Source organism: Musca domestica, unplaced genomic scaffold (assembly GCF_030504385.1).
Source record: "Musca domestica strain aabys unplaced genomic scaffold, Musca_domestica.polishedcontigs.V.1.1 16, whole genome shotgun sequence".
Classification (NCBI taxonomy): Eukaryota; Metazoa; Arthropoda; class Insecta; order Diptera; family Muscidae; genus Musca; species Musca domestica.
Genome location: NW_026712219.1, coordinates 2,819,844 through 2,838,904, shown reverse-complemented (window position 1 = coordinate 2,838,904; position 19,061 = coordinate 2,819,844). Strand labels below are relative to the sequence as shown.

The 19,061-nt window shown below is 34.9% G+C and overlaps 1 protein-coding gene across 1 annotated transcript; it reads left to right on the top strand.

Annotated features, from left to right (window-relative positions):
* Window positions 1-442: 442 nt before the first annotated feature.
* On the top strand, window positions 443-5,705 carry LOC101893295 (ATP synthase subunit alpha, mitochondrial). Its single transcript, XM_005176505.4, has 4 exons — window positions 443-631; window positions 3,579-4,159; window positions 4,263-5,064; window positions 5,127-5,705. Exons 1-4 carry the CDS (start codon window positions 566-568, stop codon window positions 5,334-5,336), a joined length of 1,659 nt encoding a protein of 552 aa, XP_005176562.1. The 5' UTR covers window positions 443-565; the 3' UTR covers window positions 5,337-5,705.
* The last annotated feature ends 13,356 nt before the right edge of the window (window positions 5,706-19,061 follow it).

Below are 19,061 nucleotides of genomic sequence, written 5' to 3'. Positions count from 1 at the left end.
TACCATTACATGGGAGCTATACCAAAACTTGGACCTACATGGACCATTTTCAATACGAAAAGTCCTGCAGACATAATATACATTTGAGGAAAATTTTACACAGGGACAGACAGGCATTATTGCTAAAACTACATAGAATTTTATGCTGATCAATCAAAAAATATATATTTTCCACACTATGGTGGAGGGTATACAAGTAGTTGGCGTTAGCCAGGTTTCGACAAAAAATTAGAGGTTTTATGATAATTTAACTGGAATACTTATTTTTCTTTAGTATAAAATTATACTCCAATATAAAATAAATTAGAACAATACAACGCTTTAACATTCCCTTGCCACCATATGTCGTCCATTCGATCTGGCAACACGGAAACAACGAAAAGAAACTTAACGCTATGGCTGAATTTCGTGCTGACAAAACTTAACGTCAATGGCAAAGTGAACGAATCAGCACCACAAGTCAACCATCTTTGCAAGTATTACGTCTAGAGAGGGCTGGGTGTATAAGAAGTAAATCCGTTTTTTCTGCAAGCGACAAGAAATAGAAAATTAATTTTAAGTCAAAATGTCGATGATTTCTGCTCGTTTGGCTACATCTGTGGCCCGCAATTTGCCAAAGGCCGCTCAACAGGTATTAGTTTAAACAAATTGGAATAAATATTAAAAAAACCAAAAATTATAACGAGAAAAAAATGTGCAAAAATGTCTTTGCCCGACGAAAGTGTGTGAAAACTCTTCAAGAGAATGAAAAAAGTTGTGCAATCAGAAAACATGGCTTGAACGGAAAGAAAATTATGGCCACAACAAAAGTAAAGTGATTGGAACAATTTTTCACAAATAAAAAGTGAAGTTTTATGAATTTTTCATGGATTTAAAAGATTTGCCGATAATGTTACGCAACCCTTGGTTAGGTTCAGTGGCTGAGTTGAGTGGCAATGAGTTTGGAAGAATGTGGAACCAAGTAAGATGGGCCGAACCGAAGGAATAAGTGCAGTGAAATTTTGGTTTTTATCAAAGTTTAAATTGTTTATTTTGGGGAAAATTCTAAGCATAGCTTTTAAGTTTTTCGCCCAAGTTACATAATGTTCAGAAAACGGCTGAATTTTGCGGCACTTTTCCCCCGTCTTCGGCAACTGCTCTCTTCTTCAATGCTACTGTATTCTATTGCTCTCTCTTGTCACTCTCCCAATGGCCCGGTTCAATTGTTGGTGTTATTTTTCTGTTTCTCTTGCTCAGCTGTCAAAAATCACATAACTGCCAAGAGGAACAGCAAAATGCCTACACTACCGAGTTGAGGTTAGGTTATGTCCACATTTACATTTTAATAAATATACGATTTAAAGTAAAAAAAATATTCATAGAAGAAAAAAAAAACTTGAAGAAATATTAATTTATTTTGATTTTTCTAATTGGAATTAAACTTTTGTTTGCAAATTATTGCAAAGATCTGTCTGTTATTTTTCGGTAGTGTGTGTTTGTTGGTTGCTTTTGTTCATAGTATGTGTGTGAGAAAAGAACAACCAACTGCATGTGCTGCCATATTTACTGCTGCTGATGGTTATTCAATTGCCAGAGTAGACTTTTTTCGGTCAAATCTTACATAAGTGTAATTTAATGAAAATTCCATAAAATATATACAATATTATTGACATTTCCTGTAATTTATTATAAATGTTAAAACTTTTGCACATTTTTTTCTTAATTTAAAAAAATATATTTTGTAAGCACCCGGCATTTACATTGCATATTTGTAAAAAAACTATTATTCATCACTTACTAAGTTTAAGACAGTAGAACATTGTTTTTAATAATGTATATACATACTTATTATATATTGGCATTTTACCAATATTTTATTTGGTACGTAGGTATGATAAAACTTTTTCCGGTTTCTGGTTGGGTTATGTCACTATATGGAAAAGGTGTCAATGCCTTCTCCCTAACGAAGAAAAATTGTTTTCTGCAAGCAAGAAAATTGATTTTGCCAACATCGGTCCACAGATCTCGAACATATATCCTTGTTTTGATATACCTGCCTTACTATTTATTATTTGTTGTCTGCGACAATAATTTATTGGGCGTTGCTACAAAAATATTTTACGAACTTTTTTTAATATTCTGCAAAAAATCTATTTTTATTGGTTTGGAGGGGTTCAAACCTTCCCTTAAATCTAGCCTAATTACAAAAAAGAAATGAAATTTCTGTTGTACATTTTAACAATGAGACTGTCCCAAGGTATTTCTTCGAGTTAACGGAGATTTTCTACATTTCTCGACTATAAAAAAGTGTATTTCAGTATTTTTTATTTGTGAATTTAATTTTTTGCTTTAATTTAGAGCCTGTATATATATCGAAATGTAAAAAGAATTACACATGTTGGTCCTGGGTCTGCTTGATTAGTGAGAAAATACTAAGAAAAATTAAGGAAAGACCAAAGATTCATTTTCAAAATAACTGGGTACCAACCTAGAAAACAAAAACAACAAATATCCATAGACCTCTTGTAAATCGTACGCCTAAACAAAATATGACAGAAAAGAAAACAGGGATATGATTTTGGGATACATTTAAATGGTGTGTCCCTCTAGAAGAATGAAGACATTTTGAATGTATAATATATATAGAAGTCTTTGGAAATTTTTTAATAGAAAAACTTTTAATTGCCTTATGAAACTCATTTATATATATGTCAATGTCTTGTAGAAAAGTATCTTGTGTTGTTCTCCCATGTAGTGATCTAGAATGTGAAAAATGTCCAATTGCTTGCCGCTATGCAACTAACAGTAAAGAGTTGATATCCCACTTTGTAATTGTCCCGATTTAACCTAACTCCTGCCTTTGTTGAAACCTCACGTAATTAGCTATTTGACAATCGCTGTTTTGAAAATGCTAAACTTTGCTTACCAAATGCTTCTTTCCACCCCCCTTTCTTTGGCAAGAGCACTCTGCGTCAAATTTGATCATGCCTCATTTGATGCGATTTTTTAAACTTGCCAAAACTAATTGGTGGCAAACATTTATTCATTGATTTAGTCATGTCAAGACTTTATCAAATGTATATGACTTGTCACATTTAAAAATATATATGTGCAAAACCTTCCCCTCATTGGCATGTCAGTAGAAAAGTAGTTATAATCTCTTGTAGTTTGCTATTTTTCTAAACTCAAATTTGTTTTTCCCTCCGAGTCCATATCACACGACTTTTTTTTTCACAGAAACTGCAATTTTGTTGGTGGCAGGGAAGAAAATGTCGTAATTATTCTCCTCTCTTACTCAGAATTCAAGAGCTATTGTGAAAAAAACGTCCAAAGTGTGTTATTTGACCACTTCAAAATTTGTTTTTACACTTTTATCCACCTCGACAAAGCATCTAATACCTATTGTACTGTCTATCCGTACAACCAACTCCCAACCCCTTTTTTTCTTACATAACAAAAGATATATTGTAGGCATAATTTTTTTGTATATTGCATAAAACAAGTAGATTCTTCTTCTTAAAATAACAACACCAACAACACATGACATTTGATGAGTATTACATACTAATATATTTTTCCTTTTACTTAACTGCATTTAGGTTGCTGCCAAAGCCGCTTACCCAGCTGCAACTCTAGCTGCACGTAAACTCCATGTCTCCAGCACACAACGCAGCGCTGAAATCTCTTCCATCTTGGAAGAACGCATTATGGGCGTTGCTCCCAAGGCCGATTTGGAAGAGACTGGCCGTGTGTTGAGCATTGGTGATGGTATCGCTCGTGTCTATGGCTTGAACAACATCCAAGCCGATGAGATGGTAGAATTCTCCTCCGGTTTGAAGGGTATGGCTTTGAATTTGGAACCCGATAACGTTGGTGTTGTCGTATTCGGTAACGATAAGCTCATCAAGCAAGGCGATATTGTCAAGCGTACCGGTGCTATTGTCGATGTCCCCGTCGGTGATGAATTGTTGGGCCGTGTCGTTGATGCTTTGGGTAACGCCATTGACGGTAAGGGTGCCATCAACACCAAGGAACGTTTCCGTGTCGGTATCAAGGCCCCCGGTATCATTCCCCGTGTCTCTGTACGCGAACCTATGCAAACTGGTATTAAGGCCGTCGATTCCTTGGTACCCATTGGTCGTGGTCAACGTGAATTGATCATTGGTGATCGTCAAACTGGGTAAGATAATCTGAGGGGGGATGAAGGAGAAAGATTATATTCCATATTATAACATGTTCTTAATATTTTTTTATTGTCTCTTTAAACCTTTCCTCAAATACAGCAAAACCGCTTTGGCTATTGATACCATCATCAACCAAAAGCGTTTCAACGATGGCCAAGATGAATCCAAGAAATTGTACTGTATCTACGTTGCCATTGGTCAGAAGCGTTCCACCGTCGCCCAAATTGTCAAGCGTTTGACTGATGCCGGCGCCATGGACTACTCCGTCATTGTCTCCGCCACTGCCTCCGATGCCGCTCCCTTGCAATACTTGGCTCCCTACTCTGGCTGCGCCATGGGTGAATACTTCCGTGACAAGGGCAAGCACGCCTTGATCATCTATGACGATTTGTCCAAACAGGCCGTCGCCTACCGTCAAATGTCCCTGTTGTTGCGTCGTCCCCCAGGTCGTGAAGCCTACCCCGGTGATGTCTTCTACTTGCATTCCCGTTTGTTGGAACGTGCCGCCAAGATGTCCCCCGCCATGGGTGGTGGCTCCTTGACTGCCTTGCCCGTCATTGAAACCCAAGCCGGTGATGTATCCGCTTACATTCCAACCAACGTCATTTCCATCACTGACGGTCAGATCTTCTTGGAAACTGAATTGTTCTACAAGGGTATCCGTCCCGCCATTAACGTCGGTTTGTCTGTATCCCGTGTCGGTTCCGCTGCCCAAACCAAGGCCATGAAACAGGTCGCTGGTTCCATGAAATTGGAATTGGCCCAATACCGTGAAGTAGCTGCTTTCGCCCAATTCGGTTCCGATTTGGATGCTGCTACCCAACAATTGTTGAACCGTGGTGTTCGTTTGACTGAATTGTTGAAGCAAGGTCAATACGTACCCATGGCCATTGAAGATCAAGTAAGTATTCGGCTGGGAGTGAAATCCAGGCAAGATTATTAATTACATTTCGTCCTGCTTAGGTTGCTGTCATCTACTGTGGTGTCCGTGGTCACTTGGACAAGATGGATCCCGCTAAGATCACCAAGTTCGAAAAGGAATTCTTGCAACACATCAAGACCTCCGAACAAGGTCTCTTGGACCAAATTGCCAAGGAAGGCAAGATCTCCGAATCCGCTGATGCTAAATTGAAGGAAGTCGTCACCAAATTCTTGTCCACCTTCCAAGGTTAAACAAAGGATGCTAACATCAACAAATAAATTCACAAAACAACAACCTACCATCGTCATTTCAGTAAAAACGTAGCATTAACAACAGCCAAAGCTACCTTACACACTCACACACCAAAATACCAACTACTAAACACAGAGTGTTCCATCATCGGTGTCGTCTCACGTTATTCTTGTAATTTAAATATAAAATATCGTTAAACGATTTCACTTAAGGCATAAACACACACAGAAACGTTAAAGCAGAATTAAACACTCTTTTAAAAAGAATGAATGAAAAAATAGTCACTTGCAAAACAACAAACAAAACGTTAAGTTAAAGAAAACATTGAATAACAAACAATAAAATATAAAAACTTATAAAAATCGAAATGTTCAAAAAAATCTTAAAAATTTCCATAGAAAACTTTTGTTCAGGTTTTCCTTATTCTACTTTGTTATTACCCACCAATGCCCTGTCTGAGCAGTAGATGAGAAGAGATAAAAACACGAGGGCTCGAATGATGCGAAATCGAAATGGCCGACAACATTAGGAGAATATTTCCATCCCAACTTCATCTTAAACAAGATCTATGAGAGAGCGCGCCTAAAGGGAGAAATGTTCTCTTGGATGTTGTTAGCCGACGATATGGATTTTTTGTTTTATTTTCCCCCAAAAAAACTCGACAATTCGTTTCAAACGAATTTCTTTAAAGTGTTGCTTTTTAAAGATATGAAAATATTACTCTTACCAGCCATTATTAAACAATAAAGATTGAAAAACACATTTATATATAAAAATATGATTACATCATATAATGGAGCATGTGGATGTTTAAATTAAACACATTAAATTACTGATTACTATAATAAATATAATGGAATATCCTTAAAGTTAAACAAAATACACCACTCTAAAACAATGTGTTTTTATTTCACAGTTAAAATTAACTTCTTGATTAGTGAGGGTGCTTGGATTGTAGAAAAAAACGTGTTTCCTTACGTAAGCGCATATATGTGTATGAGAGTTGGTATTGAATTGAAAGAAACAAAATTGAACGAATGTAGAATAAGGATTACCATGAATGTGGGGTGGTGAAAAAGGAGGGGTTAAATTTGGTCTTTGATCAATTTGAGAATATTGTTATATGGGGGATATACGAAAACGTGAACCTATATACGAATGTTTTTGTCATAGGCTGTAGTGCCGATGACGAACTTTAAATACGAAGTTTGTTACAATTCCGGTCAAAAATGTCGCACAAATCATAAAAATACCAAGTATTTGGAGGTACCGTCATATGGGGGCTATACGAAGACCTGGACCTGCATACAAAAAAATTTTTATTATTAGCTGTGACACCCATTACGAACTTGAAATACGGAATTTGAAATAATTCCGGTTAATAATGCCAATCTCAATCGGACAATACATGGTAAAATTAAGGAGGTAAAGTCATTTCAAATAAGACTGTCCATCTCTGCATTTTCTGTAATTTATCTTGTCAAATTTCACTGAATAAAAAACAGGTTCCCATCTCCGATTTTTGTGTATACAATGGATTTAAAAATATAAATTTTGACAATAAGATGTTGTCAAATGAATAATTTTGAAAAAAAATTGTAAACATATGATTGCATGACTTTACCTTCTTCATTCTACCATGGAACAATATATGCGACATGCACTTTATTTTCAATATATGGACATGTATAAATCGACTCAGAATGTGATTCTATGAAGATCATCACAGGTACTATGAGTCTATCTCGTTTTATTCTGCATGTTACAGACAAATGCACAAAGACATAATACCGTGTACCACAGTGAGTCGTAGGGTTTAATAAACATATGTAGAGGATTAGGATATTTCATATACTAGATTCTTATTCTATGGAATGGAGTGGATCTATTTTATACCCTCCACCCATGGTAAAAGAATATAGGTAGACGCATCGACACAGCTGCTGGGACAATGAACTGTCAAACCAATTTTAGAATTGAAAATGTTGAATGAAAAATGTTTTAATTTGTAAAAATTGTTGAAAAACACGAATTATAATAAACTCCGAATGACGTAGTATAAGAAAACATATAAATATCTACTTATATATGAAAAAACATTTAATTTTTTTGATATATCAATGCTCCCAAGCGTTGATGCATCTACCTGTATTCTTCTGCCATGCCTCCACCATACTATGAAGGGTTTTGGTCTGTTCTAGAACTGTAAGAATGTACAAGTTTTTACTACTATAATCGATTCCCCTTTTATGATATCAAAAAAAAAAAAAAAAAAAAAAAAAAAAAATAGTAGATTATTGTAGGTACTGGAACAGATCATGTATTAACTTTGTAATTTCGTTTGTAACTCATCGAAATAAACATTTTTGTTAGAAATGATTAATTTTACTTGACAATATAAAAAAAATTCTTAATTACTGGTTTTTATCGGGCTTTTTTGGTCGGATTATTTTAAAATGAAAATAAGATTTTATTTCATTTTTTTGCTCGACGTTTCGTTGGTTTTTTTCCAACATTATCAAGAGCTTATTTATTTGAAATTTTTAATTATTTTTCATTATTATCTATTAAAATGCATTAAAATCTGGACTCCACGTACATATAATTAATACAATAAATAATAATAAAATAAAAAATCAATTGAATACTCAATTGCGATAATGTAGAAACAGTTCTGTGATAAAATTAACTTAAGTTTAACTGTTTTTTTATTATTTATTATTTATTGTATTAATTATATGTCCACGTAAAGTTTTTAATGCATATTAATAGATAATAATGAAAAATAATTAAAAATTTCAAATAAATAAGCTCTTGATAATAGTTGTGTTCCAGAACATACAAATTAGTACTAATTCTGCTACAACGCGTTCCCGTACTCCAAAAACTAGAAAAACTTGGAGCTCCCTTGGAGAAAAAAATGGCGCTGAGTGGTGCCCATTTCTGCTTGTTTTAGCTACATAAATTTGGCCGAGCAGAAATGTGCATATTGTAAATTTGACATTTAATTGGCAGGGCTAACAAGGTTGAAAAATATATTGATACATTTCAATGTTCGCGCGTGACAACAAAAATAAAGAAAATGGTGAACTTAAAAACTAATATTTGTCGGGCAAAAAACAAAAAGAGAAAATATGGAGCAACTAATGTATTAATACCAGCAGTGAAGAGGACTGGCTGAATGAGGAATCAGATTAGTAATTATTATTATAGATTATTAATTTTAACTTATTATCTTCAATACTCATTTTTTAAATTTTTGCGTCCTTTTCAGTAAGTTTTCACCAGTCCGATTCAACTGTTTACTTTTGGAATTTTGACATTTTATGCTAATTTTCCGTTCCCTTATTTTTTTAGCACACCCTAATGAGAATGACATTTCGAACTGTTTTACTATTATTTCGAATAGTTTTACTATTAAAAAAGTACTGGAACACAACTAATGTTGGAAAAAAGCCAACGAAACGTCGAGCAAAAAATGAAATAAAATCTTATTTTCATTTTAAAACAATCCGACCAGAAAAGCCCGATAAAAACCAGTAATAAATAATTAAATTGGTCGAAAATCAAAATATAACAATTCTCAATTTTTTTCCAAGAAAGATAAATTTATTACAAAGAATTGCTTACTTGCAGAACCTCCAAGAATCCTTGAGTTTTTCAATTTTTTCGATATCATAAAGAGAACATCGGTTTTTATAGTTAATATTTTTAAATTCTTGCAGTTCTGGAACAGACAAAATATAAATGCTTGATCAAATGATTCTTTGCCCTTTTTAACGTTGCCATATTTTTTTGAGTAAGCTCAAAATATATTTACATACAAATTTTTCTCATACAGGCAGGTATGAGAAAATGGTTTCAATTCCGTAATTCAAAATCGTTCGTTTTTGTTTTAGCTTCTTCAGATTTTGTACGATTTGGTGAACTACAAATTCAATTTAAATTTGACAATATTAAATATTCAATATGGTAACATTAGAGGAATGAAAGAACGAATGAATGAGGAATCAAAACAAAACACATGACTAGAAACATTGTAGAAGTCATGGTACAATAAGGAGGTAGAACAGCTTCGTAAAACTACAGAAATACAGCCCTGAGGCTATGCCCGTTTCCTGTCAGAATTGTTCCAAATTATTGGCAACAAGTTGTTTTCATTCATTTGGTATTTTTTGTTCATTTCTAAAATGATTCAAATAGCGCGAAAGATAAATGAAAAGCCTGGAATATGGACCTAAGTGTTCAATCTTTTAATTCCATAGCAAATCTGGTTAAAATTGTTAATGCGCGCCTCGCAATTTATGTTTCTTCTAATCATTATTTTGAATATGTTTTATTTTTATTTTTCAAAACAACAAATACATACACAAAATTGACAGAAGTCGGGCACACTTAGAAAAAAATTGTAATCAGCTGGGAGCTCTACCTTACCTTTTCATTGTACCATTGCTGAAGTGTAAATATTCTTTTTAAAAGTGTTTTTTTTTTTTTGTGCAAAACTAAAACCATTATCATTAATCAGATGATGCTTTAAGCATTTTGGAAAGGTAAGAGTGTCAGCAATAATTTGGAATCAATTTAGTTGACCCCCATAATGGGCCATTTTCCAATTTTTTTTGCGGTTTTATAAAAAATCCGGGTGCAAAAGTGGATAATTTGACTATAACTTGCAAACCGCTTAAAAATTACCTCATTGGTTAGATATTTTCATAAGCTATCCAATGATACCTATATTGTCTATATCGGGTAAGTAGATCCGGTCCAAGAACCGGACTTTCGGGTCAAAAATCGTGGGTCCCGGGTCTGTCCTCCAAGAAAAATATAGTTTCCCGGGCTCAGGTAAAAAATACGTACAACTGGAAAAAATTTAAAAAAAATTAAGAGTTTTTATTAAACATATTTTCAGATAATTACATTTTTGTACAAAATTCTTTTTTTCTTTTTAGTGTTATTTTTGTTTAGTTTTTTTCTCTGCTTCAGTTTATTAATTATACCCTCCACCATGGGTAGGAGGGTATATTAACTTTGTCATTCCGTTTGTAACACCTCTAAATATTCGTCGTAGACCCCATAAAGTATATATATTCATAATCAGCATAAAATTCTAAGACGATTTAGCGATGTCCGTCTGTCTGTCTGTCTGTCCGTCTGTCTGTCTGTCTGTCTGTCCGTCTGTCTGTTGAAATCACGATAGAGCCCACATTATTTGACGTAGACCTTTGAAATTTGGCACAAGTGTGTGTATTTTCCCTAGGATGGTTGGTATTGAAAATGAGATATATCGGTCCACGTTTTGGTATAGTCCCCATATAACGGTACCTCCAGATATTCGGTATTTTGATGATTTATGCCACATTTTTTCACGGATTTATCTGAAAATTGGTATTTGTAGGTCATTACGGGTCCCTGAGCGTGTGGCAAAACATTGCATGTATAGGTCCACGTTTTGGTATAGCCCCCATATAACGGTACCTACCGATATTCGGTATTTTGATGATTTATGCCACATTTTTTCACGGATTTGTCTGAAAATTGATATTTGTAGGTCACAACGGGTCCCACATTTTTATGCCACATTTTTTCACTGATTTGTGTAAAAGTTGGTATTTGTGGGTCATAATGGGTCCTAGCTCGTGTGGCGAAACATTGTAATTATAGGTGCACGTGTTGGTGTAGCCCCTATATAACGGTACCTCCCGATATTCGGCATTTTAATGTTTTTTGCCACATTTTTTCTAATGTTCTTTTACGATAGGGTGGAGGGTATTAAAAGTTTGGCCCGGCCGAACTTAATGTTTTTTTACTTGTTTTTTGAATAATTTTTGTTTGACGAAAAAAGTGATTTTCAAGAAAAAAGTGATGTGACAACACTTTGTTAACAATTGGCTTCGTCAATTGAGAAACCATTAAAATTTGCTAATTATTTAAAATTTGCTAATTATTTTAATTTAATTTAACTGTGTATTTGTCATTAAGACATTTTTATTGCATAAAAGTTTTTTAAGGTGACAAGTTTCCATAAAAAAATACAATTTCACTTGCAAAAACAAAAGAGGTTTCAAACCGAGAAGAATATTGCGTTTTATGATTTGTGAAGAAGCTAAGTACGAAATTAAATTCACTTTCGTACGGAATTCGTTCCTGTGACTTGCCTGATAATTTTATAATTCTCACAAACTCACAACAATTGATCAGAAATATCGAAAATATTAAGAATGCCCAATGTCGATCAAGCAAATTTTGATTTCATGCAAGATCTCCATAGTGCGGTTAGTGTTCCCGCCAAATTCCAGTACAATAGCTTTGTAAACACATATTTTTGATGAACATTTTAAATTTTCTATTGACCAAAGGTCAGTATTGAAGAAATCTATTTCCGCACATCTGTCTAATGTTCTGAACACACAATTTTATTATTCTTAAAAATATAATATTGTTCCTATTCATCTTAGAGAGGAAACTATACTCTCTTATGTCTGCAACAACAATTTCGTCAGAGAGGTTAGGTAAAAAGCAAACAGAATACTTTTCGTTGAACATGCTTACAAAAAAAAAACAATTTATTTTCAATCACCGTAACAATATAAAAATTACCAAAGGAAGTTGTCAACTTCTGCAGCAGACAATGTCTGGGGTAGACTAACTAACCATACTATTAGGATTATTTCATGGTATGTATTTATTGTTGTAAAGGATTTTTAGCGCCTTTTATGCATTCAATGCAGCTTGCCTGGACTATTTAAGGACAGTACTTAGAGCTAGTTAAGATTCCATTGTGTTTAATTTTTTGGTCACAAGCTGAGAGGATTCGGTCACAATGTTCTTTTACCAGCAATGTATTTTTTGTTTATCTATAGGGTATTTTAGAAATCTGCTAGCTTTGAAGAAATAATAATACTGTCAACAGCAAGGAAACAAAAAGAAAAAAAAAAAACAAGTAAAAGATAGTAAGTTTGGTCAGGCCGAACTTTGAATACCCTCCGCCATTTGGAATGTATTTGGAAATTTTCAAAAAATAAAATTCGTTAAGAATTTTGTTAAAATCTTAAAAATACCGAATATAGCCGTTATATTGGGGTCTACACAAAAATTTGGGCCTACATAGGCATTGTTTGTGATAAGCCATTACCATATTCAAAAACGGAACTTGAAAAAAAAAAAAAAAACGGTGAATAATGTAGATAAAATCATCAAAATACCGTAAATGGGTAGGTACCGTTATATCGCAGATATACGAAGACCTGGACAATTTTCTGTCACAGTCTGTAGTATCCATTAGGAACTTCAAATACGATATCTCACACTAATTTCGCTTAGTATTGTAGCTAAAATCGTCAAAATATAGAATATAGGGGGGTACCGTTATATGGAGGCCACACGAAGACGAGGGTCTGCATTCGCAATATTTTGTCATGTCAAAATACGAAATATGAAAAATTTAGCTAACATCATCAAAATACCGAATATGAGAAGGTACCGTTATATGGGGGATATACGAAATTTGGTTACAAACATCAAAATATAGAATATCGGGTGTTACCGTTATATGGAGGCTTCGAACCTTACCTGCCTCAAAGCAAGATCTGATCTATGCAAAATTTAAGCTTCCTACCTTTTATCGTTTTGACTGTAACGTGATTACAACAGACGAACAGAAATCGTCTTAGAATTTTACGTTGATCAAGAATATATATACTTTGTTGGGTCTAAAATTATTATTTCGATGAGTTAGAAACGGAATGACGAACTTAATATACCCTCCATACTATGTGTGGTGGAGGGTATAAAAAATGTTCAGTATATTTACAGCTCTTCTATGAATAGAAATCTGTGATTTTTATGGATAGAAGATTTTTATAGGCCCCTACATGTAGAACCCCTTCCACATTTCTTCCAATGATATATGAATAAAATAAAATAAAATAAATAATAAAATAAAAAAAATAAAAAAATAGACCTAATGAAGATTTATAGAAGACCTATGAAAGTCCTATAGAAGACCCAAGGAAGATCTTCTATTCATAAAAGGTCTTATACATACAGAAGAGCTGTAAATTTATATATCGAAGTCCTGCGGAAGTCCTTCAATATTTTGAAGATCTGAACAGTTCCTCTTAACGGTATTCCCTTTATATAAGAAGGCCTTAGATGTTCTATTTTTCGAATACCTACAAAAGGTGTTTTTTCTTCTATGAGTAAAGGACTACAGCTTTTATGGGTAGAAGACTAGTAAAGGCCCATATGTCTTCTATAGATATATGAATAAAACGGCAGCAGAAGTGTTTAAATTCAAACAATGGTCCATAGAAGACAAATGAAAGTTCTTCTCTCCATAGACGACCTGTAAGGTATCTTCAAACCGAAGAAGGCCATTAAATGTTCCGTAAAAGATCTAAACGAGTAAATATCCTCCACCATTTCTATGAAACTTGAGAAAATTAAAAAAATCCGTCGAAAAATACAGTCTAAATGAAAACTGTTATTTACGGTCTGTACGAGGACATGGATTGGTATAAGTAATAGGCTGTGGTACTGATTCCGAACTTCAAATACTAAATTTAAAACAATTCAGGTGAATAATGTCGCTAATAACATCAAAATATCGAATATCGGTAGGTACCATTATATGTAGGCTATACGAAGACGTGGAACTGCATAGACAATTTCCTGTCATAGCTTACAGTACCTAATGCGAACTTCAAATACCGAATATTATGAGGTACCGTTATATATGGGATATACGAAGACGTCAGCGTGCATATGTATTTTTTTGTCAGATAACAACAGACAGGTAGACGGACAGACAGACCCACAGCCGTAAATCGCTAAATCAACTTAGAATTTTACGCTGATCCAGAATATATATACTTTGTAGGGTATTACATGAATATATCCATATTATGGTGGAGGGTATAAAAAGGTATTATATACATAAATAGGTAATCAATTCAAGCAAGTGGACTGTTCCGGAGCCGCAAGAATGTAATAGTTTTTACTACGATAACCGATTTTACCATTATGATATCGATAAAACGTTGCAAAACTAGAAAATTCTTGAAGGATCTGGAACTGAGCAAATTTGTATAAAAGGTTTTAACATTAGGGGAGATCTTAATTTCTCTTGTTCATTAAACACGTTTTAGAAATTTCTATCCTCCAATCTTTGGAATACCTTTGTAAGGGCTCCTATCCTAAAATAAGTTGTGGAGATTCTTCGACCTGTAAAGGGTTATTTATTTCTCGAAGACCTATTAAAGTTATGGGGGTCTTCTAAGGAAGGGTCTATATTTGAAACAAATTCACAGTCAGTACATGCGTAGAATTTTCATTAATGTTGCATACAAATATAGGTGTTTATAATCCTTAATATATTTAGAATCTAATGTCTTTATTATATCTGTGTACCAGCCTCATAAAAAATGCCCTTCATATTCTCTTTCGAAATAACTTTCCTTCTTTTGACTACTCTTTATCATCCATCACCTTCATCACAGTATAAACACCATTGCTAACATTAGTGTGATTGTTGTACCCCTACCTCTGCTATTCGATTCGATTTATTACCGCTATTGTTGTTATTGTTTTCGATGTTTTGTTTTTTTTGGTGTGTTCATTTACTAATGGCTCTTGTCGAAACGCATGAAGCAACCAAATTGTTACTCACAGCAAATATGTGTATCTACAAGTAGGAAAATAGGTAGTTGTGTACTACGCGCGAAAAGAATCTACGATGCAGGTTTTGGTGGTTGTTGGTTCGTTGGCTGGCTGGCGAGCTATTTTGTGAAATGCAGGGTATCTACCGATTGTTCGTTCACTTTCTATATTTTGCTGTGCGCCTATTCGAAAATCGAGTTTGACGGTTTTATGACCGTCATTTATTTTCTTCTTCAACTTGTTCTTGGGCTTTTTTATGGCCTGTTTTATTGCGCTACTACAACTTGCTATACCGCCGCTCTGACTGTTGTTGGTGCTGACACATTAATTACATCGAAAAGCACCACACTCTGCCTTCGTTCAGAACAGACAGACATGGTGCAAATAAATGGATACATCAGGGTGTGCCGCCAAAATTGCTGGAATGTAATAAAATTGGTGATTAATAAAATGTTTTAATGAGGTTGGATTGCTTAGCTCCTCAGCTAAGCATAAATAATAAAAAACATAAAAATCAGAATAAGCACTGAAATCGTTTGGTCAGTTCCAGATCTGCAAGAATCTAAAAATTTTTACTGCGATAACCGATTTTCCCTTTATGATATAGAAGAAAATTGCAAAACTAGTAGATTCTTGCAGGTTCTAGAATAGAACATTGATAGTACGGTCCAAATAATTTAATGTTTGAACATAAATTCATGCAAATGTTGAACGCGACTGCGATTCAAATAGTCTGCCGGCTTAGTTCAATTTTGGCATATTCTTTCAACATTTCAGCTGGTATCTCTTGAATAAATGCGACTCAACGTTGTCTTCTAATAAGTCACTTAAAGCGGACTCTTCTATATATGTATACATAAAATCACATGTCATGCAAGTCAAGGTCTTGAATTTTGGGCAAGAAAAGTTGGATATAGTCTCACGGTAAAGCTGGCCATACACATTTACATCATCTTTGAAAAAGTACGGCTCAATGATGCCACCAGCCCACAAACCGCTCCATACTGTGATGTTCATGGACGCTTGCAGTGCTCCTATCTTATATTCACTCCAAAATCGACAATTCAAATTATTTTGGTACCCATTGAGACAAATGTGAGCTTAACCGCTGAATGGAGGAAAGCGCGACTAACTTTGTTAACAGGGCACGCATTTTAATGATAAAATTCAATTCATGGACCAAACTGAAGATGATTGACAGTAAAACGAAACACGAAACGTGGGTGAGCTGTTTAAGCCAGTGCACAGTGGTCCCAACCCATGAAAAAAACCAACGGCCTCAGTACAATAAACTTTAACTCAAGCTCAGCATAGTCACTTCAAACATTAAATTATAGGGTGAGATGAAAAAACTGCAACTGTCATTATATTGTTTACAAGCGTACAAAAGCATTTTGGTGAAAAATTTCAGAAAAAAGTTATACGTGCTGGAATTCATGTGTGATAGTGTGATTTCTTTATATTTGGCTGAAAAACCACATGTGGCTATCGTTAGAGCACTCCTGCATTTAAACGTGAATAAATCTTTTGTGTCTCGTACCATTGCTCGTTACCGTGCTCCTGGTAGCGTAGCCCGACGTCAATGAAGTGGACAGCAACATCAGCAGAAATGGTTCGAAAAGCAAAGAAACGACTTGATCGAAACTCGCGTCGCAGTGGTTGAAAAATGGCTCGGCAAATATTGAAAAATGAGCTCAGGGTACATCCATTGAAATTCCAAAAAGTGCAAGAACTTACACCGCCACATAAAGAAAATAAACTCAAAAGAGCTAAAGATTTGCTTCGCTTGGCCGAATGGTGATCGGCCGGATTCGGGTTTCTCCGATGAGAAAACATTTGTTGTCCAGCAGTTTGTAAACAAACAAAATGATCGTGTTTACTTGCCAAAGAGGTCTGCTGAAAATGTGCACCTTTGGTTGGCCACCAGAACTTCAGCGCCGGCCGTCGTGATGGTGTGGACCGCCATGACAGCCGATGGTCGCTCTCCACTCATATTATTTGACCGTGGCATCAGAATAAATGCCGAAATTATCGCGAAAATATTCTAAAGGGTGTATTAAAGCCTTGGGCATGCAAACTTTTCGGCCGCAGATCTTGGACATTCCAACAGGACTCAGCACCATCGCACTCAGTACGCGTCACCCGTGAATGGTTACAAAATGAGGTTCTTCGCTTCATTTCTAGCGCACAATGGCCACCAAAATCTCCGGATACCAATCCGTTGGACTATTGTGTCTGGAGTATTTTGGAAAGCAAGGTGGGCACTAAAAAATACCAAAGTGTCGATCACCTCAAGCAAGCGCTTCGCCGAAAATGGGCCAAAATACCGCAGAGCAACATTCGGGCAGCGTGTGACGGTTTCATTGGCCGTAATTCGTGCCAAAGGTGACCATTTCGAACAAATCTTAACTTATTTTAAAATTTTATGCTATTTCCACATTTCTTGCTTTGATTCAAAAAAATGTAAAAAAGAAATAAAAAGTTTAGCGTTGCACTCTGTTGCAGTTTTTTTAATCACCCTGTGCACCAAATAATTCCTATCGGATATCTTAAGAATTCATTTTAGGGAAAAGAAGCCGATTTTGTTTGCTTTTCTCCGTGCTGCAATTTGTCTTTAATTAATTTCTTTTTTTGAGTGCAATTCGGCCAGCAAAAAATTAAATTATTTCATACTCGTATATTTTATGTACCTACATACGCATGTACAAAGTTCATTAACGCGTTTCTTTTCTTCATCTTCGTCACATCTACCATCTATGCATGTGTGAGTATATATCTGCAAGATAACATTTTTTATTGGTCTCGGTACTGATAAATGCCGGTTACTGTATGTTAATTATTGAGCCTTACCATTTGCATACAGGCAGACGCATCTACATATCTGTATGTATGCACGAATTTATGTGCCTATCATTCTCTCTTAATCACTTACTCTATCGCTATACTTTTGATTGGAAACCAGGGGATACAGCGTGTTTTGGTGTTGCTTTCCATATCTTTTTGCCAGTTCTGTGCTGCTGTTACTCAAATATGCAAAACATTATGTTTGGTTGTGTATATAGAGACGAGTAGTAGTAAGTTTTATTATAAGCGGAGATAATAACTGTAGAGTGCTGAGCGACTATGTCAGAGATACAAGTAGGTAGACCTACTTATGACCATATGCAATAATCTTTTCTATCAAGTTCCAGCAGAAATGAAATTGGTTCAAAACTGACATGACAGTGACAAAGAATACTTTGTAGATGTCCCATGGTTAACAGAAGGAGACACCAAACATTTCCTAGGTATGTCATAGAATGTACATCACATTTACAAGCTTATATTAGCTACACAAATCTTAATAACGATAAAATTCACAACGTCACTGCATTTATACCCTACGCCACACTGTGGTACAGGACATTTGTGCAACTGTTTGTAGCAGGCCAAAGGAAGAGATATAGGCCTATAGTGCCTTTTGATGATCACATTCTGAGTCGATTGTTTGTCGATAATTTTTGTAAACGAAGTACAGGTCTTATTTATTTTCCACAAATCACTTTTTGTGATAGTTCCCATATATATCTTCGTCCGATTTGAATTTAATGTTACGTCATATGTGTAATATTCGTCCAAATAGGAAATATCTCGGCACATCCGATCGACTTCAGCCTAGAAGCAAGTACTTCAAATTTGGTGAAAATCGGTTCAGATATAGCTTTATAGTTTCCATATCTTGCATGGATTTATAAACATTCAACCGAATTTTCCATTTGGTAAAACCCTGTTTCTTATTGCTCCGATATATATTTTTATACCCTCCACCATACATAGTATGAAGGGTATTGTAAGTTCGTCATTCCGTTTGTAACTCATTGAAACAATTTTAGACCCAACAAAGTATATATACTCTTGATGAGCGTATAATTCTGAGAAGTCCGTCGGTTGTAATCACGCTAGAGTCAAAACAAATTAAGATAGGATGCTAAAATTTTGCACAGTCTATTGTGCGCAGGCAGGTCAACTTCGAAGATGGGCTATATTGGTCCACGACATCGAAAAGCCCCATATAACGGTACCCCCGA